Source organism: Ranitomeya imitator, chromosome 5, assembly GCF_032444005.1.
Source record: "Ranitomeya imitator isolate aRanImi1 chromosome 5, aRanImi1.pri, whole genome shotgun sequence".
NCBI lineage: Eukaryota > Metazoa > Chordata > Amphibia > Anura > Dendrobatidae > Ranitomeya > Ranitomeya imitator.
Window position 1 is genome coordinate 110,163,762 of NC_091286.1, and position 24,172 is coordinate 110,187,933.

The 24,172-nt window shown below is 41.8% G+C and overlaps 1 protein-coding gene across 8 annotated transcripts in view; it reads left to right on the forward strand.

The window, feature by feature from the left end:
• Positions 1-24,172, forward strand: part of MAP4K3 (mitogen-activated protein kinase kinase kinase kinase 3) — a 331,018-nt gene that overhangs the window by 245,157 nt on the left and 61,689 nt on the right. For 4 of the 8 annotated variants that reach the window (XM_069769035.1, XM_069769037.1, XM_069769032.1 and 1 more), the window contains 3 exons: positions 6,586-6,644; positions 7,280-7,342; positions 20,353-20,411. In XM_069769035.1, the coding sequence (XP_069625136.1) occupies positions 6,586-6,644; positions 7,280-7,342; positions 20,353-20,411 (181 nt within the window). The remainder of the gene's footprint in view (positions 1-6,585; positions 6,645-7,279; positions 7,343-20,352; positions 20,412-24,172) is intronic. The other 4 variants (XM_069769038.1, XM_069769039.1, XM_069769034.1 and 1 more) reach the window with 1 other exon arrangement.

The following is a 24,172-nucleotide window of genomic DNA, read 5'->3' on the forward strand; positions in this document are numbered from 1 at the left end:
TCGACTAGCTGGAAATGGATTCATTTATAATTTCTTATGTAGCAACATTATCTTCTGCAGCGCTTTACATACATCATCGCTGTCCCCGATGGGGCTCACTATATAAATTTCCTATCAGAGTGTCTTTGGGGTGCGGGAGGAAACCGGAGAACATACAAACTCCTTGTATATGTTGTCTTTGGTGGGATTTGAACCCAAGACCCCAATATTACATGGCTGCATTGTTAACTACTGAGCCACTGTGCTGTGTCGTTTTAACTCTTTCAAAACCTAGTCATATCACCTTTAAAGGTGTTTTTCCCACGATAGGGAATCATATATTGATACTGATCACTGGGTGCCTGACTCCTGGGACCATCAGCAGTCATAACAAAAAAAGGGTTCTGAATAGAACGAAGGTCAAGCATGCACTCATTCTTTATAGGACTGTCAGATATAGGAGAGTACAGTACTTGGCTATTTCTGGTAGTCCAGTAGACGATGAGTGAAGCAGAAGTGTGCATACTTGACTATTGCAATATTCCCGATCTCATAATCGCTTGTGGTCCCAGCAGTCGGACACCCAACGATTTGTAAGGTATTCCCTATTTTATGGATAGGGTATAACTTTCAGTCTTGGGGAATCCTCTTTAATAGCAAAAACTGCTATAAAACATATTGGAGACCTGCAGATCAGTCTTTTATATCTCTGATTAGGAATTTTGATCCAGTATTCATTTGCAGAATTTCTTTAATTCAGCCACATGCCAGCCTGTACTGCCTCTAACACGCAAAGAGGTTGAAAAAGTATTTAGTGCAACCAGTTTGTGCATGTGTTGTGTTCCTGTATATTCAGTAACACAATGTACGGTGTAACCTGTGTGCTCCCTCTACAGTGTAGCTCTGCGGGCTGTCTGTCTGCAGAATTCTGTATATAGGTAGGCTTTAGGCAGATGTCCAATATGGTGTCATTTACAGCTGCTCACACACAAAGTCTAAAGGTACCTTCACACTGAACAACTTAACAACGATATCGCTAGTGATCCGTGACGTTGCAGCGTCCTGGATAGCGATATCGTTGTGTTTGACACTCAGCAGCGATCAGGATCCTGCTGTGCCATCGTTGGTCGGAGCAGAAAGGCCAGAGCTTTATTTCGTCGCTGGATCTCCCGCAGACATCGCTGAATCGGCGTGTGTGATGTCTTCACTGGTAACCAGGGTAAACATCGGCAGCAGGGCCGCGCTTAGTAACCCGATGTTTACCCTGGTTACCAGTGTAAATGTAAAAAAAAACAAACACTACATACTTACATTCCGGTGTCTGTCCCCCGGCGTTCTGCTTCCCTGCACTGACTGAGCGCCGGCTGGCCGTAAAGCACAGCGGTGACGTCACCGCTCTGCTTTACAGCTGGCGCTTACACAGTGCAGGGAAGCAGAACGCCGAGGACAGACACTGGAATGTAAGTATGTAGTGTTTGGGTTTTTTTACTTTTACACTGGTAGCCAGGGTAAACATCGGGTTACTAAGCGCGGCCCTGCGCTTAGTAACCCGATGTTTACCCTGGTTACCCGGGGACTTCGGCATCGTTGGTCGCTGGAGAGCTGTCTGTGTGACAGCTCTCCAGCGACCACACAGCGACGCTGCAGCGATCGGCATCGTTGTCTAGATCGCTGCAACGTCGCTAAATGTGACGGTACCTTAACTAGGATTGCTGCTAGTTCAGGGCATTAGACCTGCGGAGGGACTTGTCACTTGGCCAAACGTGCATATTTATAGTGGAGGCAATAATATGGCTGTCTGCCAAAATGTAAAAAGTGTATACACAAGCTTATCAAACTGTGAGTCTATAAAAGGGTTATTAATTACTATAAAACATTTTACAACACTAGTAATGCCATAATAATTTCCCGCTGCTTCTGTCCCATTGTTCCCAGGTTCTTCCCTGGTCCTCCACCAGTCACTACGATTGAGTGACATGGCTTTCCTGGAGCAAGATAAACCAAGACAGGCAGTGGACCAAGGAAGTATCCACACAAGAACTGGTAGGGTACAGTGTCATGTAAAAGTTTGGTCGCCCCTGGTCAAAATTACTCTTATTGAGAAAAGTTAAGCATGTTGAAGATGAAATGATCTCTAAAAGGGCTAAAGTTATTTCCTTTGCATTTTAGGCAAATATATCTTGCCATTTTTCACATTTGATAAATTACAAAAAGGAAAATGGTTCAGTGCAAAAGTTTGGGCAGTCTTGGAGATTCGTGTGTTCAGATAACTTTGACCAAGGTTTCAGACAGCAATTAGCCTGTTAGGGTTATGGCATGTTCACTATTATCGTTAGGAAAGGCCAGGTGATACAAATTTCCCAGCTTCATTAAAAAAAAGCCTCCTCGTGCCAAAAAGCAGCAGCCATGACTTCTTCTAAGCAGCTGCCTTAGGCTGGGTTCAGATTGCGTTTTAGCAGTCCGTTAGACGGACTGCATTACACCGCGGCATAACGCGGTGTAACACAGTCCGTTAACGCCGCCATTGAGCTCTATTTTGGGCGCATCGCTAGCGCACGCCCACAATGGGTGTGCGCTAGCGATGTGCTGTCATTGAGTGACGGACCCTGGAACACGGGCTGCATTGTTTCCGGGTCCGTCACCGATAGCGCAGATACAGCATCTGCTAGCTCTATCTGCGCTAGTGCGATGGCAAGTCGGCACTTGCGTTAACGCAGCCCTTTTAACAGATGTGTTGAACGGGCTGCATTAACGCAATGTGAACCTAGCCTAACACTCTGAAAATGAAAGCAGGAGAAGGCTATAAGAAGGTAGCAAAGCATTTTTAAGTTACCCTTTCCTCAGTTTGAAATGTAATTAAGAAATGTCAGTGGTGGAGGTCAAGATAAGGTCTGGAAGACAAAGAAACATTTCAGTGAGAGCTGTTCGTAGGATTGCTAGAGAAGCAAATTAGAATGACTGCTTGACTGCAAAAGAAGTTCAGAAAGATTCAGCAGACTCTGGAGTTGTGATACATTGTTCTACTGTTCAGAGACGAATGCACAAATATGGCCTTCATGGAAGAGTCATCAGAAGAAACCTGTCCTGTGTCCTCACCTTAAAATTCCACTTCAGAAGTATGCAAAAGAAAGTCTAAACAAGCCTGATGGATTTTGGAAACAAATCCTGTGGATCGATGAGGTTAAAATAGAACTCTTTATGGTACAATGATCAAAGGTATGTGTGGAGAAAAGAGGGCACAGAATTTCAGGAAAAGAACATCTCGCCAACCATTAAGCAATGGCGGTGGATCGATCATGCTTTGGGGTTGTGTGGCAGCCAACGGCACGGGAAACATTTGCAGGTAGAAGGAAGAATGGATTCAATCAAATTTGAACAAATTCTTAAAGGGACACTGTCACCTGAATTTGGAGGGAACAATCTTCAGCCATGGAGGCGGGGTTTTGGGGTTTTTGATTCACCCTTTCCTTACCCGCTGGCTGCATGCTGGCTGCAATATTGGATTGAAGTTCATTCTCTGTCCTCCATAGTACACACCTGCGCAAGGCAAGATTGCACTGTGCAGGCATGTTCTACGGGGGACAGAGAATGAACTTCAATCCAATATTGCAGCCAGCATGCAGCCAGCGGGTAAGGAAAGGGTGAATCAAAAACCCCAAAACCCCGCCTCCATGGCTGAAGATTGTTCCCTCCAAATTCAGGTGACAATGTCCCTTTAATGCAAACATAACACCATCTGTTAAAAAGCTGAAGCTGCAGTTGAAAAGAGGCTGGCTTCTACAAATGGATAATGATCCTAAACACACGTCAAAATTCACAATACACTAACTCAAAATTCGCAAGCTGAAAGTTTTACAATGGCCCTCACAGTCCCCTGATCATTGAAAATCTGTGGTTAGACCTCAAAATATAAGTGCATGCGAGATGACCCGGGAATCTCACAGAACTGGAAGAATTTTCCATGCAAGAATGGATAAAAAACACTCAAACAAGAATTGAAACACTGGCTGGCTACAAAAAGTGTTTACAAACTGTGATACTTGCAAAAGGGGGTGTTACTAGGTACTAACCATGCAGGGTGTCCAAACTTTTGCATTGGATCATTTTCCTTTTTGCAATTTTTAAAATGTAAAAAATGCCGATATATATATTTTTTTTTTTTGACTAAATTTTTTGACTAAAATACAATGTAATGTCATCTTTAACTTTAGCTCTTTTAGAGATCATTTCATCTTAAACTTGCTAAACTGTTCACAATAACAGTACTTTTGACCAGGGGTATCTAAACTTTTACATGGCACTGTATCACTCCTATAAATGTGTTATAAAAGTTAAGAGTTTAGCTACCTGAAGAGATTCTGTCACCAGCTTATTGCCACCTAATCTGAGAGTTGCATGATGTTGGGGCAGAGACCCTGATTCCAATGATGTGCCACTTACTGGTCTGCTTTGTGCAGTTTGGCTAAAAACATTGTTTTATCAGCAGGAGATTATCACTAGAGGACTAGTAAACCTGCTGCTAGATAGTCAAGCATAATCATGAGCTCTGTATGTCACCGCTCTCAACACTGATTGGCAGTTTTCTGTGTACATTGTATGTGGGTAGAAAGGTGCCAATCAGTGGTGTGGGCGGAGTTATACACAGCTCAGTAGTCAGAGAACTGCTCGATCTGCAGTAGATATAACTGATTTTATCAAAATGACAGAAAGCAGCTCAGTAAGTGATAAATCACTGGTATCAGGTTCTCTGTCCCTACAGTCTGCTCTCAGATGGAGCAGAAAAGAACCTGGTGACAGATTCACTTTAACCCCTTCCTGACATCGTGTGTAATAGTACGCTGATGCCAGACTCCCTCCCTTTGATGTGGGCTCCGACACCGGAGCCCACATCTTTTCCGGCACATGTCAGCTGACAGGTGCCTCTAATAGCCCTGGGTGGAATCGTGAACCACCTGCCGCTGTTAACTAGTTAAATGCCGCTGTCAATTTCTGACAGTAGCATATAACACGGCTTTCAAGCAAGTGTGCCGGAAATCCCGCCCATCGGCGTCCATGTCACATGACCGCAAGTCACCCATGGGTTGGCATGACAGCCAGAAGTCTCCTGCAGACCTCTATGGTTGTCACTGCCGGATTGCTGTAAGCGCCGCCTGGGGTCGGCGCTCATAGCAAGTGAGCAATTCTGCTACATACAGGCAATCTGATCATCGCCTATATGTAGCAGAGCCGATCAGGTTTTGGCAGCTTCTAGTCTCCCATGGAAACGATTGAATCATGCCAAAAGTAAAAAAAAAAGTTTTTTGAAAAAATATATAAAAATTCAAATCACCCCCACTTTCGTGCCCATTCAAACTAAAACAATAAAAAAATTCAAATCTACACATATTTGGCATCGCCGCGTTCAGAATCGCCCGATCTATCAATATAAAAAAGAATTAACCTGATTGCTAAATGGCGTAAGGAGAAGAACAAGGCAAAACGTTTTTTTTGGTCGCCGCAACATTGCATTAAAATGCTGTAATGGGCGATCAAAAGATCTTATCTGCTCCAAAATGGTATCATTAAAAACATCCACTCGGCACACAAAAAATAAGCCCTCACTCGACCCCAGATCACTGAAAATGGAGACGCTACAGGTATCGGAAAGGCGCTTTTTTTTTTTTTTTTTTTTTTTTTTTAAACTTTGGAATTTTTTTTTTCACCACTTAGATAAAAAAAGGACCTAGACATGTTTGGTGTCTATGAACTCGTAATGACCTGGAGAATCATAATGGCAGGTCAGGTTTAGCATTCAGTGAACCTAGTAAAAAAGCCAAACAAAAAACAAGTGTGGAATTGCACTTTTTTTTTCAATTTCACAGTGTTTGGAATTTTTTTTCCCCGTTTTCCAGTACATGATATGGTACACACATTGCCACCATTTTGACGAAAAAATAAAAAGTTATGGCTCTGGGAAGAAGGGGAGCAAAAAATGAAAATGCAAAACCAAAAATACCTCTGGTCGTTAAGGGGTTAATTGTCACGGATCCCACTCCCCGCTGTCACAGATCCCTCTCCGTGCTGCTGCTAATTCTTCGCGTGCCCGCTCTCAGCACGTGACTTGGGGTTGTGCCTGCAAGGGTAAATCTGTCTCCCCTCTTTGTCCAGCATACAGCCTCTGTCCTATGCTGTAATGGGAGCATCAATCACACACCGACCCAGGCCACACGCCCGCTCATACACGCTGCCACCACTCACCGAATACACGGGTGATGAGTCCCGGACTATTACTAATACTGTCTAAGGGGCAGCACGGTGGCTCAGTGGTTAGCACTGCAGCCTTGCAAGGAGTTTGTATGTTCTCCGTGTTTCCGTGGGTTTCCTTCGGCTACTCCGGTTTCCTCCCACATTTCAAAGACATACTGATAGGGAATTCAGATTGTGAGCCCCATCGGGGACAGTGATGATAATGTGTGCAAACTGTAAAGCGCTGCGGAATATGTTAGCGCTATATAAAAATAAAGATTATTATTATTATAATATTCTAAGAAATGCCATTAGTAAATTAAACGTTGAAAACAATGTAATGTTACAAATGAATGGAAATCTGTTTTCTTTCTTATGTAGTTGGCCAGGTAAAGTTTGATCCACCTATGAGGAAAGAGACGGAGCCTCATCATGACCTGGTGAGTACTTAGAGGATCCGGACATTAGGGAATCTGCTATTACTGAGTTGTGCCACCATTGTCTATGATGCCAGGGACCATGGGCACCTTCCACGTGTATGTTACTGCTGTCAGTAGCTGGACGCTGTGTAGCTGTGGTTTGTTGCTGCAATCACATCACTCCGCACACTATGGTTATCAATGATTTTTTTCCACTCTTATTTAGCCTCTTAAGATTTGCTTTTTTTCTCCTTTTTTTGTTTTCTTAAAAGATCCTGCATGTGGCAAATGGTTTAAGAGGCAGGTCAGACAGAATGCATCTCTCTTGCTAATGCTTTTTGGGGTTTTAACTAACTTTTTGATTTGATTATCTTCAATTTATATAATTCTTGTCCATCTGAAATTCCTGGAGGGACATCTGCGGTTCCTGCTCTTACCACTTCTGGTTGTGTTTGCCACTAACCAAATATTATTCAGTTATCTTCTGTAATAAGTGAAAAATCCTAGCAAGCATGGTGTGAGTGTTGTGCTGTTGCCTGGCCAGGCGCTCGGTTTTGAGACTTATTTTTTTTTTAGATCTTCCCAGTGATATTCCCTCTTGTATATGTGCCGCTTTCAATCACTGTAAATAACTTGGGTATCTGTCTGCTAAACAGCTCGACAGGGACGATTTTTTGGACAGTGCAGAAGAAATATACTACACTGCAAGATCTAATCTGGTATATTCTTTTTCTTTGTCAACTTTTCCTTTGTGTCTACTTTTATTGGCTTTCCAACTCGTTTATATGTTGTTCTCCTGTTGTTCCCCCCAAGACATAAGCCTGCACAGTACAGGATGTGCTTCAGTCCTGCGTTGTTCATCATGATTCGTTTAACACCCAGACTAAAGAATGTAGTGCGTCCTCTCATATCCTTCCCAGTACAGATCTGTAAAATGTCATATTAAACAAACTATATGTTTTAACATTTCCAAATATTAACACAAGATAGTTAAAACCTATTTGTCATTCAACAGAATATTCATTTGACTGGGCAAAGTAGACCAGAACCAATATCACTTGGGTTTTTACATTATTTCTATCACTATCAATTCTTGAAATCACCTGTACTGTAAGCCAATATGTCTGTATACGGGCGAATTCGCGGAATTGCTGCCGATTCTCCATGTAGATTTAGGCTAAGAAAAATCTGACGTGGAATACAGTTACGGCCAAGTGCGCGAGATGTTATCAAAACAGTTTACACACCGGCCGGCTTCTCCCTGCACTATTATTATTATTTATTTATATAGCACCATTAATTCCATGGTGCTGTACAGGAGAAGGGGTTACATCCAAATACAAATATCACTTACAATAAACAAAACTAACAATGACAGACTGGTACAGAGGGAAGAGGACCCTGCCCTTGCGGGCTTACATTCTACAGGATCACGAGGAAGGAGACAGTAGGTCGAGGGTTGCAGTAGCTCCGATGGTGTTGAGGTGGCCGTGTGGTCATTACGGGCTGTAAGCTTCTTTGAAGAGGTGGTTTTTCAGGTTTCTTTTGAAGGATCCAAATGTGGTGGATAACCGGACATGTTGGGGCACAGAATTCCAGAGGAAGGGGGATATTCTGGAGAAGTCTTGGCAGCAATTAGGTGAGGAGCGAATAAGCGTGGAGGAGAGAAGGAGGTCTTTGGAGGACCGGAGATTACATGAGGGAAGATATTGAGAGATTAGTTCGGAAATGTATGGAGGAGAAAGGTTATGGATGGCTTTGTAGGTCAGTGTTAGTAGTATAAACTGGATACGCTGGGAAATTGGGAGCCAGTGAAGGGATTTGCAAAGAGGAGAAGCAGGAGTGTAGCGAGGAGAGAGATTAATTAGTCGGGCAGCAGAGTTAAGGCTGGACTGGAGGGGTGCGAGAGAGTTATCAGGTAGGCCACAGAGGAGGATGTTGCAATAGTTGAGGCGGGAGATGATCAGGGCATGCACAAGCATTTTGGTAGAGTGAGGGTTGAGGAAAGGACGGATTCTGGAAATATTTTTGAGCTGGAGGCGTCTACTCCACTACTCCAGAGGATTGACAGGTCTCTCCCTATATACATACAGGGATCTTTAAACTAAAAATGTTTTCTCTAAAATGCGGCACATTTCAAATCAAAATGTACATGATTGCAAACGTGCAGCCCAACTCTGATTCGCAACATTGGGCAACATGAATCCACTGACTGGTTCACTTTAGCAATCCCTCGGCCCTCTCATGGCAACATTTGCCTGGTCCTTCTCTGGTCGTCACTAAAAGACAGACACAAACAAAAACAAGGTCAGATAGACTCCCGACGTTCATCCTTTGGACATCGTTTGCCTCACTGCAGTGAGTGAGCATGTAGGTGTCAGCCCTATTTGCCTCGATAGCATCCCTCATAGTAGCCTCTGTGGCTTTCAAACCGATTTTTAGAAATTAACAAATTGTTTATGACCATGCAGTTTATGCAGAATTGTGTGGTCTGTCATAATTGTCAATCACGTACATATAACTTCTAAAAATCTATTTGAAAACTGCTGACACTTTTATGGTGAAATACGCATTGGATGCAATGCGGCAGTGTGGTTTGCAGGCAAACGTTACCCTAGCTGAGACGAAGGAGTTCTCAATTTTACTTTGTTTTTTGATGCCCTCGCCAGGCAAAAATAATATATAAAATTAGCGCTCCTCATCTTCTGTGGTTACTTTTCGCCACTACCTTCTTAAGTGTTTTTTGTCAGGCTTCAGATGTGATGTCACAACTTCAGCACCTGTGACTGCAGCAGCCAATCACTGGGCTCAGTGACACCACATCCGCCTTACCGCTGACCCACTGATTGGCTGCTGCAGTTAAGGGCACTGTAATTGTGCAGCCTGGCAAACAAAACACTGGCGACAGCAGCAGAAAAGCAGCACTGGCCCCCTCGGGAGTTAGCAGCTCTGATTTTATTATTTTTTTAGTGCTATACTATGAGAATAACAAAAATTAAAGCTTTATCAGACTCAGACATTGCAGTTGGTGCAATTTTTCATCTCTTTATATTTCTGTGTTTGGAGCACCTCTGGATAGAAGAGTGCATACGTAAGAGAGATGAAGACGATTTTATCTTCCATAGCCATAATCATATCTTCCTCCCTGCTGCCTGTTTCCATGGGGAAATATTTATCTCCATATCCTTCGAGTATATTGTATAGCAGTATAGACGCTCGTTTTCCTGCCTTCCACGGCACTCTTATTTATAGTTGATGCTGTTTGCCTTGTAAGCCTTTGATACTACTTTAAGCCGCACTGACAGATGTCATGTTCATGAGAATGTCACGTAAGATGCGATTCTCCGGGTGGCAGCTGAACAACCTCTCACATTTGCAAGATTTTTACTTCCCCTCTTTGTTTTGACTGTCTCTGTTCTGGAATTAATTTATGACAAACAGACAAAATCTCAAAAAGACAGATTTGGGTTTGCTCCCAAAAAAACAGATCACTTTCCTAGTTGGGCCAAAATGGTTTAAACATCAGTTTCTTTATGTCCAGGAGGACTTGGCATGCTCCGCACAGGTAATTATGCCAGAGGCCTAGTGCGGAATATCAAGCAGACTGGCCTTGTATCAGATGGCCCAAAACGCCATACGCTGATTAAGGGATTCCTGCCCGCTGACCAAGAATTAATATGAACATATTAGGTGTCTGAGGAATGTGCGCTAGCCGCCTTGATTCTGGGCTAGCTTGTGACATTTATTTTGGACAGTGGTTAGAATGACTAAAATAGAGTAGGTTACTGATATCTGTGATCCATGCGTGGAACCTGTAGACAATAAATGTCAGAAAAGAATTGCTTAAAGGGGTTTCCACTACTAGGTCAGCTCATTCTCATACCGTACACTTGGCCCTGATAAAATAAAAAAGCCTATACTCCTGAGCTGGTGCTGTTACAGCTGTGTCGGCACTCCCCCTCCCTGAGGTTCGCGTGCGGTTTTTGTGACATGTGACCCCCGGCGCCCAATCAGCGCTGGCGTCACTGGCCCCGCCTATGTACTAGTTGAACAGGAAGAGGAAGCAGGACTATAGCTGATCTCTGACTTCCTCTTCATGGTCAAGTCGTCCGAAGGTGGAGACAGTGACGCCAGCGCTGTCACTTCGGGAACGGTGTAGGAACGAGAGGCGAGTATAACCTTTTTTATTTTCTTTGGGCCAAGTATGGGGAATGACAGGGAGTTGTCCAAGTAGTTCCCTCCATGCGGTTCCATCTTATGGGCTTCTTTACTTTTTTTTCTTTTTTTTTTATGGCCTTTTGAAGGAGGCGATTCTTTCAGGGTGATAATGCAAAGTAGCCTATTTACGAGACGCCTCAAGAGTCCTGTGAACACTGCCCCCTTAGTAAAGACCATACTGTAGAAATTAAAACCATGGTATGTAAAAAGGCCCATATCTCTGGAATTGTATGGCGGGTTAAAAATCAAAATTGGAACACTCAAAGGCACAGCAGGAATATGATATGAATGAAACCTGGCCACTTTTTTTTCTCTAATAACTGCCACGAATCCAAGGCATAGTATTGTCATGGACATATTTGGAGACATATTGTTTTTTTATTCATAATTGAAATCTTTGAATGTTTGTTTTGCTCGAACAGCCTTTTTTGTATCACAGTAGATACCTGAACCATCTTCAGAGCTAAGGCCCTGTTCACACTGCATTTCTGCAGTGCGTTTGAGGGGTTTCTATACACATCACACAAAGAATGGGATTCAGACCAACCTTCAACAGAGCCAAAGGCTGCAATGTTCAAATGCTCCATTTGTGGTTTTTTACTTTAAGTGTCCTTGTCTTGATATGGGCACAGTAGCATAGCAGACCTATTTTCTGTTCCCATGTGAAATCACAGACACTTTCAGTAAAAAAGCAAAGCAGAAATGCATTGTGAACAGGACCTAAGAAGATGTGCAGAAAAAGAGAGGTAAGGGTTACAATACTGCTGACTGTTCATTTGTTTTCAGTAGAAAACACCTCCACAAGACAGTTGATTACTTATTGATCATGGAGGTTTACAGCTGCTGGGACTCACACCAAGAGAAATACTTTTATCCCCATCAGAGAGGAACTGCAGTATACCTCTTTCTTAATTTCCTATAGAGACACTGGGTTCTGCACTTTGCTTAGGTTTTTCCTGCAGTCATAGAAAATGAATAGAATGGCGGTCAGGCATGTGCAGTGATGGTCATAAAAATCTAGCCAATTATTGTGTGTCCCAGCGGTAGGAAACTTTTATATAATGGGAAGTTTGCGGGCACCACACAAATGTTTAAATAGTGGACAGGGATAAACCTTATGCATACAAAAATGTGTAAAGAAAAAACATGGGAGAGCAGAAAGGAGTATGCATACGAATAGGGATCACCTTACAAATAAGTTTCTATTTTATTTGAGTACTACAAAAGCAGAAACACATCACAATATAAAACCATTTAAAATGCCACAAAGGCTGAAAAAACGGGTCCTCCCCAGGGTACAATGTACATGGCAAAATTGGACAGGGTAATCTGCAGTAATCAATACTATCCAACAATACATGTTTAAATAAATTAATGCACCAACATTACATGTATAGATCTGTCCTAACAAACACAATAAATAACTCCAAAAAGTAGATGGTATGCTGCCAGCCCTCAAGAAATAAATACCTCTATATACTGGGGAAGGAGAAAATGAAAACCTTAAAAAGATACCCCATTAGAGATGATGAAGCTGTTATAAGGTAAAGATCCAGCCGGTACAAGTGGACAGAGTAAATGCCGAGCAGCCAAATGACCATTCAGAGTTAAAGTGCCAAGTGCAGCCTGGTGGGCAAATGCGGTTGGAAACCTACCTATAAATAAGTTATCACTTATCCCTGAGATGGGCGATATCTTTTTTCCACTGAACAACCCCTTTAACTAATTTTGCAGTGTGATAGGTACTGTTATACCCAGAGGATGAAGCAAACAAAACATCCAAATTTTTTAAGAAATATGTATTTCAGAAGTTCTTTGTGGCCATAGTTATGTACTTAAATCACCATTCCAGTGGTTTTTATTATGTCAGTGCTGGAGCGGTGCTACAAATGTCAGTTCCCTGACCTTGGTATTATACTTACCCGCTGCCATCTTCAGCTCTTCCTGGTGCCACTCCGGTCCCACGCTACCATCGTGTGACCACAACTTCTGATTGACCGAACGTCAGAGGTACCTGACACAAGCTCTCACTGTAAGCCTATGAGAGCTACTTTCTGCCTTACAGGTGCTTCTCACAAATTAGAAAATCATCAAAAAGTTAATTTATTTCAGTTCTTCAATACAAAAAGTGAAACTCACATTATATATAGTGTCGCTACAATCAGAGTGATCTATTTCAAGTGGTTATTTCTGTTAATGTTGATGATTATGGCTTACAGTCAATGAAAACCTAAAAGTCATTATCTCAGTAAATTAGAGTAATTAACAAAAACCACCTGCAAAGGCTTCCTAAGCGTTTAAAAAGGTCCCTTAGTCTGTTTCAGTAGCTCCACAATCATGAGGAAGACTGCTGACTTGACAGATGTCCAGAAGGCAGTCATTGACACTCTCCACAAGGAAGGTATGCCACAAAAGGTCATTGCTAAAGAAGATGGCTGTTCACAGAGTGCTGTATCCAAGCACATTAATGGAAAGTTGAGTGGAAGGAAAAAGTGTGGTAGAAAAAGGTGCACAAGCAACCGGGATAACCGCACCTCTGAAAGAAAAGGCCATTCAAAAATGTGGGGAGATTCACAAGGAGTGAACTGCTGCTGGAGTCATTGCTTCAAGGGCCACCACACACAAACGTATCCAGGACATGGGCTACAAGTGTCGCATTCCTTGTGTCAAGCCACTCATGACCAATAGACAACGCCAGAAGCGTCTTACCTGGGCCAAGGAGAAAAAGAACTGGACTGCTGCTCAGTGGTCCAAAGTGTCCAAGTAAATTTTGCATTTCATTTAGAAATCAAGCTCCCCGATTCTGGAGGAAGTAGAGAGACCACAATCTAAGCTGCTTAAGGTCTAGTGTGAAGTTTCCACAATCAGTGATTGTTTGGGGGGCCATGTCATCTGCTGGTGTAGGTCCATTGTGTTTTATCAAGACCAAAGTCAGCGCAGCGGTCTAGCAGGAAATTTTAGGGCACTTCATGCTTCCCTCTGCCGACAAGCTTTTTGGTGATAGAAATTTCATTCTCCAGCAGGACTTGGCACCTGTCCACACTGCCAAAAGTACCAATATCCGGTTTACAAACAGTATCACTGTGCTTGATTGACCAGCAAACTCGCCTGACTCGCCTTAACCCCATAGTGAGTCTATGGGGAATCATCAAGAGGAAGATGAGAGAAACTAGACACAACAATGCAGACGAGCTGAAGTCTGCTTCCAAAGCAACCTGGGCTTCCATAACCCCTCAGCAGTGCCACAGGCTGATTGCCTCCACGCCATGCCGCATTGATGGAGTAATTGATGCAAAAGGAGCATCAACCAAGTATTGAGTGCATTTACTGAACATACATTTCAGTAGGCATTTCGAATTTTAAAATCATTTTTCAATAAAATATTCTAATTTACTGAGATAATGACTATTGGGTTTTCTTTCGTTGGCTCTAAGCCATAATCAACATTTGCAGAAATAAACACGTGAAATAGATCACTTTGTAATGACTAATCTATCGGTTTCACTTTTTGTATTGAACAACTGAAATAAATTAACTTTTTGATAATATCCTAGCTTTTTGAGAAGCACCTATATATTGAGTTGTTACGTCTGGAGCGATCTGCAGGTAACAACGTGCAGAGGACTGACCAGAGTGGCACTAGTAAAAGATGAAGTTGGCGGCTGGTAATATGAGACTAGGTGCAAGAAACGTACATTAGTAGCACCAATCCAGCACTGCAATTAAAAGAAAATAGCTCTAGAGTGGTGCTTTAAAAAATGTCCAGCGCATAATATCCGTTCCTTCTACTTTTAAGTTAAATAAAACGTTAGAAGACCCTGCAGCCACAGTAGTTTTTCTTTCCATATGCCTTACGATTTAGTGCACATCTTCATATGGATTCTTCAAAATTGTGCCATTTTGGTCTTCATTATTTAGACACATAGTAGTGATTCCATTTACAAAGATATCACCTAGAGCGGAGTATGGATTGAGTAGAAAGTACAGGCCAGGAAACTGATGATTCTGGCGAGTGTGTACTCTGTACTCTGCTGTGGTTGTGCGCTCAGGCAGGAACACATAGCTCCTCGTGAGCTGCGCACCTCTTGAATGTGTTTTTTTTTTGGATCACAGGACAATTAGAAGGGCACTCAGCTAAAAAAAAAAAAAAAAGTACCGTAATAAAGTTTAAGTTACTCTTTAACGCTGCCTTATGTAAGGCATTTACTTCTTCTGTTTCCACATTCTGCATGTACAAGCAGTTAGTGTGCGTTGGCAGGCATGTGCCCACTGCTGATGGCATCTACCTGTTTTGCATTTGCTAATTATTTGCAGCTTGTAGCCATTCTATTTAACCCAGGCTGTTTGCATGGACGTATTTCCAGGAGCTTTCTAACAAGATTCTTCATTTTTATTCTGATAAATGTCAGAACTTGCAGACCAGGGTTATATTTTAAGGGGGACAACTTGATACAACCAGTTTAGAAATGTCTATATTTGTACTTTCTCGACACCCCGATATCACTGGACATTTGCATTCATTCATCCACCCAGGTGTTTCCGTGTACATCGTGTACTTTGTGCCTTCAAATATCTTTGGCAACACTTTGGGATAAAGTAGAAAAGTAAAAAGTGCACTGAAGAATGACAGATATTTCTATTGCCAAATTGTCTGTTCCCAAAATGTATTTTCATTATTGTTAAAGGGAGTCTGTCACCGCCAAAATGGTAATTAAACCCCTTATACAGTTATGTAGGGGACTTAGCCCCTATAAAAAGCATGCTCTTAGTATAGATTATGGTGCTTTTAGTTCTCAGGAAAAAAAAAATTGTAAGCACCTCAAGGGTCTTGGGTGCCCCATTTGCATGGCCTGCAATAGCCCCGCCACTTGCTTCTCTGACAGTGTCATTGTATTTTCATCACTGGCTTCTATCTGTAGTTGCTGCTCCCATCTATCGTACAGTACTGAGCAGAGAGTCTGCAGATAGGAACCAGAAATAGAGTGCACACTGGAAAAAATCAATGAACTGCGCACAGGTGGTCTTCTGCACTGTCAGTGTGCACTCTTATCACTGGCTCCTGTCTGCAGCTGCCAGTCAGTGTTCTACTGCAGACAGGAGCCTGTGATAAGAGCACACGGAGCACGGCTGGGCTCCTACATTATCTGCAAAATGCAGAGCTGCTGATTGAGCCTCTGGTCACACCAAGGGTGCGCTGAAGCCCCTTCATTTGCATAAAAAATCTTTTTTGGGGGGGGCAGTTAAATCACTAAAATCTGTATTATAAGTATGATTCTGTATAGAGCTTATTCCTCTACATACCTATACAAGTTGTTTCATTAGCATTTTGGGCATGACAGACTCGATTTAAATACTTATGCGTCATTTAGATGTCCATGTAACATGTATGCGCTGTATCCGGTTCTTGCACGGCTACAGCGCGTACGCATTATAATCTATATTGCTCTTCACATGTCCATGTTTCCCGGCAGCACAAATGACAAGGACCAATATAAGTCTATGGGTCAGCGAGAAACACATACAGCATCCGTGTGCCGTTCATGTTTACCGTTGTAAAGTATAGAAGAAGCTTTTTAATTTATTTTTCTTTATTCCTCTATAAAAAACACTGATGACTCATTCATGGTTAAAATAGACACTCTGATGACACACTGAAGATACACTGATGGTTAAACTGACACACTCATGGTAAAAACTTACACACTGATGGTAAAAACTGACACTGATGGTAAAAACTGACACACTGATGGTAAAAACTGACATACTGATGGTAAAAACTGACATACTGATGGTAAAAACTGACACTGATGGTAAAAACTGACACTGATGGTAAAAACTGACATACTGATGGTAAAAACTGACATACTGATGGTAAAAACTGACACTGATGGTAAAAACTGACACACTGATGGTAAAAACTGACACTGATGGTAAAAACTGACACACTGATAATAAAAACTGACACTGATGGTAAAAAGTAACGCACTGATAATAAAAACTGACATACTGATGGTAAAAACTGACACACTGATGGTAAAAACTGACACACTGATGGTAAAAACTGACACTGATGATAAAAACTGACACATATAGTAAAAACTGACACACTGATGGTAAAAACTGACACACTGATAATAAAAACTGACACGGATGGTAAAAACTGACACACTGATGGTAAAAACTGACACACTGATGACATTAATAAAAACACTGATGACACTGGTACCATTTTTTCGCATACATGTGTGAGGCCTCAGTCTGGGGAATTTCTGTTGAGTCAAAGTTGTTGTGTGTGGAAGTGGTAAAGTTCATACGCCAAAGAGCTGTGGTTTGACAAACACTTGTCTCATGCATTATGGAAAAAGACTATGTCAAGGCTTGCTTTGTATATAGAACTGTGCTTGACTACTACATATATGTACAGTTAAAATGTACACTACCGTTCAAAGGTTTAGGGTCACTTAGAAATTCCCTTATTTTTTAAAGAAAAGCACAGTTTTTTTTCCAATGAAGCTAATATTAAATGATTCAGAAATACACTCTATACATTGTTAATGTGGTAGCTGCAAATGTCTGGTTTGTAATTCAATGTCTTCATAGGTGTATAGAGGCCCATTTCCAACAACCATCACTCCAGTGTTCTTATGGTACTTTGTGTTTGCTAACTGTGTAAGAAGTCTAATGGATGGTTAGAATACCCTTGAAAACCCTTGTATGATAACACTGCTGAAGACAGTTTGGCTGATTAGAGAACCTATAAACCTGAATTTCCTTTGAGCTACAGTACTTGAGAATCTGGAGCATTACATTTGTTGGTTCCATTAAATTCTCAAAATGGCCAGAAAAAAGAACTTTCATGTGAAACTCGACAGTGTATTCTTGTTCTTACAAATTAAGGCTATTCCATGCGAGAAACTGCCAAAAAAACCTGAAGATTTCCTACAACGGTGTGTACTACTCCCTTCAGAGGAGAGCACAAACAGGCTCTAACCAGAGTAGAAAGAGAAGTGGGAGGCCCCGCTGCCCAACTGAGCAACAAGACAAGTACATTAGAGTCTGTAGTTTGAGAAATCGACGCCTCACAGGTCCTCAACTGGCAGCTTCATTAAATAGTACACGCAAAACACCAGTGTCAATGTCTACAGTGAAGCGGCGACTCCGGGATGCTGGCCTTCAGAGGGCAGAGTGGCAAAGAAAAAGCCATATCTGAGACTGGCTAATAAAAGGAAAAGATTAATAGGTGCAAAAGAACACAGACATTGGACAGAGGAAGATTGAAAAAAAAGTGTTATGGACAGACGAATCCAAGTTTGAGGTGTTTGGATCACACAGAAGAACTTTTTTTTCAAACCTTGTCAATGTCTGGACTAGATTTTAAATTCATTTGGCAACTCATTTAATTAATAAAAGTATGAGTTTTCAAGGAAAACACAAAATTGTCTGGGTGACCCTAAACTTTTGAACGGTAGGGTATAATGTGGCTTGTGGCAGAAAGTTAGGTCAGAATGGCATCTGTAAGCGTGATGCATTGGTGATGTGTCCCTCTGCCATCCATTTATATTTTTAATTTAGATTTGGGATATTAATGTAATTGAAGGGAACCTGCGCTCCCCTAGTTAACGGCTTGCTTTCTCCAAATGCAGTGAGGTTCAGGATTCTTTATTTGTCTCTTCCTCAATAAATTACACGTATTATGTCACTGCTTTGTTTTTGTACACACTAATCTCAGTTTTACTGATTTCCGTCATTGTGTTTTTTGCATAATAAATCTAATGTTAACACCTGTAGGTTCTTTGTGGTATATGTATCTTCGTCTTTGTTAATGATCAAAATGTCAGTAAGGCTAAGTGTGTACTGCACTTAGCCTTAAATACATGTCTGGAGCTTTTCCCGGTGTACTATAGTTTATGGTTCCTAAAGTCTCCCCATATATGATCCGTTCTTTTGACCTTCGTTTGGCTGGTATGCGACAACTTACTGCTTGTGCAATCGTATAGGAAAGCGGAGCAGAATTCGCTTTCCTATAGAGACACCACAAAAAGGCTATACCATTTGGTATATGAGGTTTTTTTTGTTTTACAATAGGTGACTATAGTGGACAGATGTCTATTTTCCCCGAGCTTATGCACCTGACAGTGGCCCTAAATACAGTGAATTTGAAGAATAATATTGCCTTTCCCTCTTAGGCTGCTTTCACACATCAGTTTTTTGCCATCAGGCACAATCCGTCGAATGTTGAAAAAAACTGATCCGTCGCAGATTGTGAAAAACTGATGCGACAGATCCGTTTTTTCAACGGATCCGACCAGCTGATCCAGTTAAAATTGAATCCAGAAAAAATGGAGCATGCTCAGTTTAAAAAAACGGAATCCGTCGCTGGATTTCATCATTTAAAGAGGATCCAGCACCATAGGGTTCCATTGTAGCAAACGCTGGACACCACCGGATCCGGCGCTGTCCGGATTTTCGCCGGAGAGAAAAGACGTAACTTTGTACGTTTTTTCCCGCCGACGGATCAACAATTTTCGCCGCCGGATGAAACCTGTGGCCATCCGTCGCAATCCGTCATCAATACAAGTCTATGGGGAAAAAAACGGATTCGGAGGCAACATTCGCCGTCTACGTTTTTTTCAAAATTCGCCGGATTGAGCCTGACGGCAGAAAACTGATGTATGAAAGCAGCCTTAGGAGGGCATGTACAGTATGTCACTCAAATTGATGTTGACTACTATATTGAAGAGGATCTGTCATTTGGTGAGGTTTTGCTCATATTTTAATCCCGCTACTCCCAAGAATATTGGGGTTTTTTTTCTCTGTTTAGTTCCACCATATGGTTCCAGATATATGGATCTTTATTTTATTGCGCTCAGTATCCAGATTTTTATGGTCTTTACGAAGGAAGCATTGCTCACAGTCTAATTATGCAAAGCAGCCTAAAGCCACGCCCCAGAGAATCATGTGAGCCACACCCCCTTGTCATGATCATAGTAATTAGCATTTTGGGCACCCATATCTCTGGAACCCTATGGCAAATTAAAAATAGAAGGAAAAAATGGCCCCTTTTGATCTCTTGACAGGTTATTTTATTGTGTTATGATGGGTATTGGTGCCAATTAGTGATGACGCTCAGTTTGCTCATCACTAATGCCAATCAGACCCATTGCACACTAAAAACAGCTGATGTCAGTTTTTCCGAACCATAGTATAAGAACCACAGACTTGATCAGATATCTCTCCTCTATGAAAGGCAATAAAAATCTATACATGGTAAATCCACCAACAGGTGCAGACATAATAGAAAGATTTCATATTTTCATAAACCTTCTGAAATTTGCTAGTTCCCTCTGTGAAGTACAGGACCAGCTCGTATTTCCTATACTACCATGTCCGTTAGTGTTAGGAGCATAAAGTGTCTACATCATATAGGGTGAATATGTTCCTGGATCACCGTAGATCGTCATTAATGATCTTATTTTAAAAAAATTTTTTTCCTCCTTTTTTTTTTCTTTAGGACCTACAGTTAGACTACGGCCAAGGTCCCCAAAGTGGCTACTTCCTTGGAGGAAACAAGTGAGTTAATAAAGATGTTGAAACGCTTGATGTTTTATTTCTGTGTGCTTAGATGAGCCTACCACCTAAGCGAGTCACTCGGAATGCCTTGCTGACTATTCGCATTAATTTACTTATATACAAATAGCCTCTTCAGAGGGAAAGAGGACTGGGAATCTCGTTATTATTATTGATTCCATGGTGCTGTACATGAGAAGGGGTTACATACAAAACATAGAAATTACAGTGAACTGATAGTTATCGACGGGTTGCAGAAGCTCTGGTGTTGGTGAGGTGGCGGCAGGGTCATTGCAGGCTGTAAGCTATTGTGTAGTGATGGGTTTTCAAGTTCCTCTTGAAAGTTCTGAATGAGGGGAACAATTGGATGTGTTTGGGGCACAAAATTCCAGAGGATGGGGAATACTCAGGTGAAGTCTTGCAAGCGATTGGGTGAGGAACATAGAAGTGTGGAGGAGAGAAGAACGTCTTGGTAGGACCGGAGATTACGAGTGGGAAGGAATCGGGAGATTAGTTCAGAGATATATGGGGAGACAGATTATGGATGGTATGGGGGAGACAGATTTTGGATGGCTTTGTAGGTCAGTGTTAAGAGCCTGAAATGGATACGTTGAGGATTTGGGAGCCAATGATGGGATTTACAGAGGGGAGTAGTAGCCAGGAAAGAGGTGGATTAGTCGGGCATCAGACTTAAGGACAGACTGGAGAGATGTGAGAGTGTTGGCAGGGAGGCCACAGAGGAGGATATTGCAGTAGTTGAGGCGGGGGATGATGAGGGCATTCACTTTTTTTTAGTAGATTTCTAAGAATAGCATCCTAGTACTTTTTGCATAATATTAGGTATTATTTGCTGTGGAATATTTCTGAGAATTTTCTACTGCTGCCAATTTTCAACTTATTTGATCTGTCACCAAGATTCAGAATACAATCTGCATATGTCACTGAAACCAACAGTCCAGTGGGGTTTTTTCTCAGCGCTGGAGTAGTTCTTCTAAAGTAAGGTCCATGCCCCCAGTTTTATACTCAACCTCTGGTGTCTTCACCTTTTTTTGACGCCGCTCAGGTCCCTCGGTGCCACCTTGTGACCGCTACTTCTGACTGGAATTTATATCACAAGCTCTCAATGTAAGTGTTTCAGAGCTAAAATGATGCTTTCATAGAGATGTTTTGAGTCGTGACCGCTGGCTGGCTCGATACTAGAGCAATCTGGAAGGTCATAAACTGCCAGAGACCGACTGCAGTGATAAAAGGTGAAAACTGTGGTGATTAAGTATAAGGGTATGTGCACACGTTCAGGTTTTTTCGCGATAGAAACACTATAAAAAACACATACCTATGCATCCTATCATTTAGAATGCATTCTGCAATTTTTGTGCACATGATGCGTTTTTTTCCGCGAAAAAAACGCAACGCGGTAAAAAAAAGCAGCATGTTCATTAATTTTGCGGATTTTTTGCATTTTTCCCGCTGTTCTATGCATTGGGAAAAAACGCAAAAAAAGCATAAAAAACGCAAAAAAAACGCATTCGGATTTCTGGCAGAAATGTCTGGTTTTTGTCAGGAAATTTCAGCAAGAAATCCTGACGTGTGCACATGGCCTCAGGGTAAGTTCACAATTGGCATTTTTCAGCGTTTCTTTTTTTCTGCAGCAAAACTTGATCTCTTGGCAGGAAAGAAGCTGCAGAAAAAAGCAGGTTTTGCTTGGTTTTCCTTCCTTTTGTGTGCGTTTTTGACATGCTAGATTGATACCTGCGGATTTTCAGTATTTTTTCACCACCCATTTATGTCAATGGATGCTAAATGCTAAAAAAAAAAACATGAAAGAAGTGATACGCTCTATTGTGCAAAAAAACATAGAAAGTGCAAAATACTGATGACAAAAAAACCAATGTGGGTGCATGAGATTTCTGAAATCTCATAGACATAGCTGGTGTTGTAAAACGCAGCTGAAAATTTGCATAGAACACTGACAAAACGGCATAGTGTGAACTAGCCCTATAAGTAGAGTCAGGGACCTTAGATTAGATGCACATCTCCAGCAGTTAAAAAAAAACAAACCTCTGGAGAGGTGCTTTAATAGATCTCTTAGACCTGATATGATGCTGCATTTACTTTGAAAATCCTTGTCAGAATGTCTGTATAATCAGCACAGTCTCTGCCCTCTTATTAGCCTGATTCACTGCTCATTTGTCTGCTGCGATCTCACACTGCTCAATACAAGCTGTTAGTCAGGCTGGATGGGCAGAGACTGTCTACACTTAGGCTCATGAGTTATATCATTCCATAGCTGGATTATCAGAATTATCCAGCCATTCTGACATGTATTATCAAAGTGAATATCCCAGTCTCATCAGGCCTACTATCTCTAAGTAATAATGTATAAAGTTTGTATTGTGAAATCTCATGACAGATCCGCTGTAACTCTGCAGTAATGACTGTTAAAGGGAATGTGCAGAGTTAGAACAAAAGTGTGAGGTCACCGCATGTGATTGCAGACTGACGAATCGTCACAGCATGCACTGGCCACGCTGTTGCAATATCGCGGTTTTCCCAGTGCCTGTAGACGGTCACGGGGCTTCACGTGTACAGTTTGTATACTTGCGGTCACTTGCTGACTAAACTCCTCTAACTTTTCTCAATAAGGCTGTGTGCACACGTTCAGGATTTTTCGCGGTTTTTCTCTATAAAAATGCGATAAAAATGCATACATTAAGCATCCTATTATTAGAATCGCATTCCGGAAAAAAACACAGCATGTTCATTCTTTGTGCGGAATCGAGGGGATTCCGCACACATAGGAATGTATGGATCTGCTTACTTTCTGCATGGGGCTATGCCCACCATGCGGGAAATAAAGCGGATCATGTGCGGTTGGTACCCAGGGTGGAGGAGAGGAGACTCCTAATTGTTAACCCCTTAATCAGGGGTGTCAAACTGCATTCCTCGAGGGCTGCAAACAGGTCATGTTTTCAGGATTTCCTTGTACTGCACAGGTGATAATTTAATCACCAACTCATTATTTGTGTAGGTGATTAAATTATCACCTGTGCAGTACAAGGAAATCCTGAAAACATGACCTGTTTGCAGCCCTCGAGGAATGCAGTTTGACACCCCTGCCCTTAATGACAGCCAATACGCCTTTTAACTTACCTTACATATAAGAGAATAGCCTCCCCATACAGGTGACAATCCAGCATCTGTTGGCTGTACACTATAGCTGACAACTTTCTGCATCAGCCACGATCAGTATTTGCACCGTCCAAATCTGTTTATCCCCTTAGATGCTGCTGTCAATAGTGACTACATCATTATATATGGTTAACAGAGTGTGGGGGCTCCCTCTTTATCCCAAATTGGTGCCCTCAGATCATGATTGTGTGGTCCTGATGTTTGCCATGGCAATTCATGACCAAATAGCAGCCTTAGAGTTTGACGGCTGTTGTAACCTGTTCAGAAGTTAGAGGCATTTAGGTGGTAAAAATACACATTTTCATTTCTGTCATACCACTTTGCATTAATTCCTGTAAAGCACCTGAAGGGTTAATAAAGTACCTGGCGGCAGTTTTTGATATGTCAGGGGGTGCTGTTTTTAAAATGGTATCACGTTTGGGGGTTTCCCAATATATGAGACCCCTAAAGTCACTTCAAACATGGATAAGCCCCTAAAAAAATAAATTTAGTAAATTTCCTTGAAAAAATGAAAAATTGCTGCTACAATTTTAAACCTCCTAAAATGCTAAGAAAATAAAATAACATTTTACAAA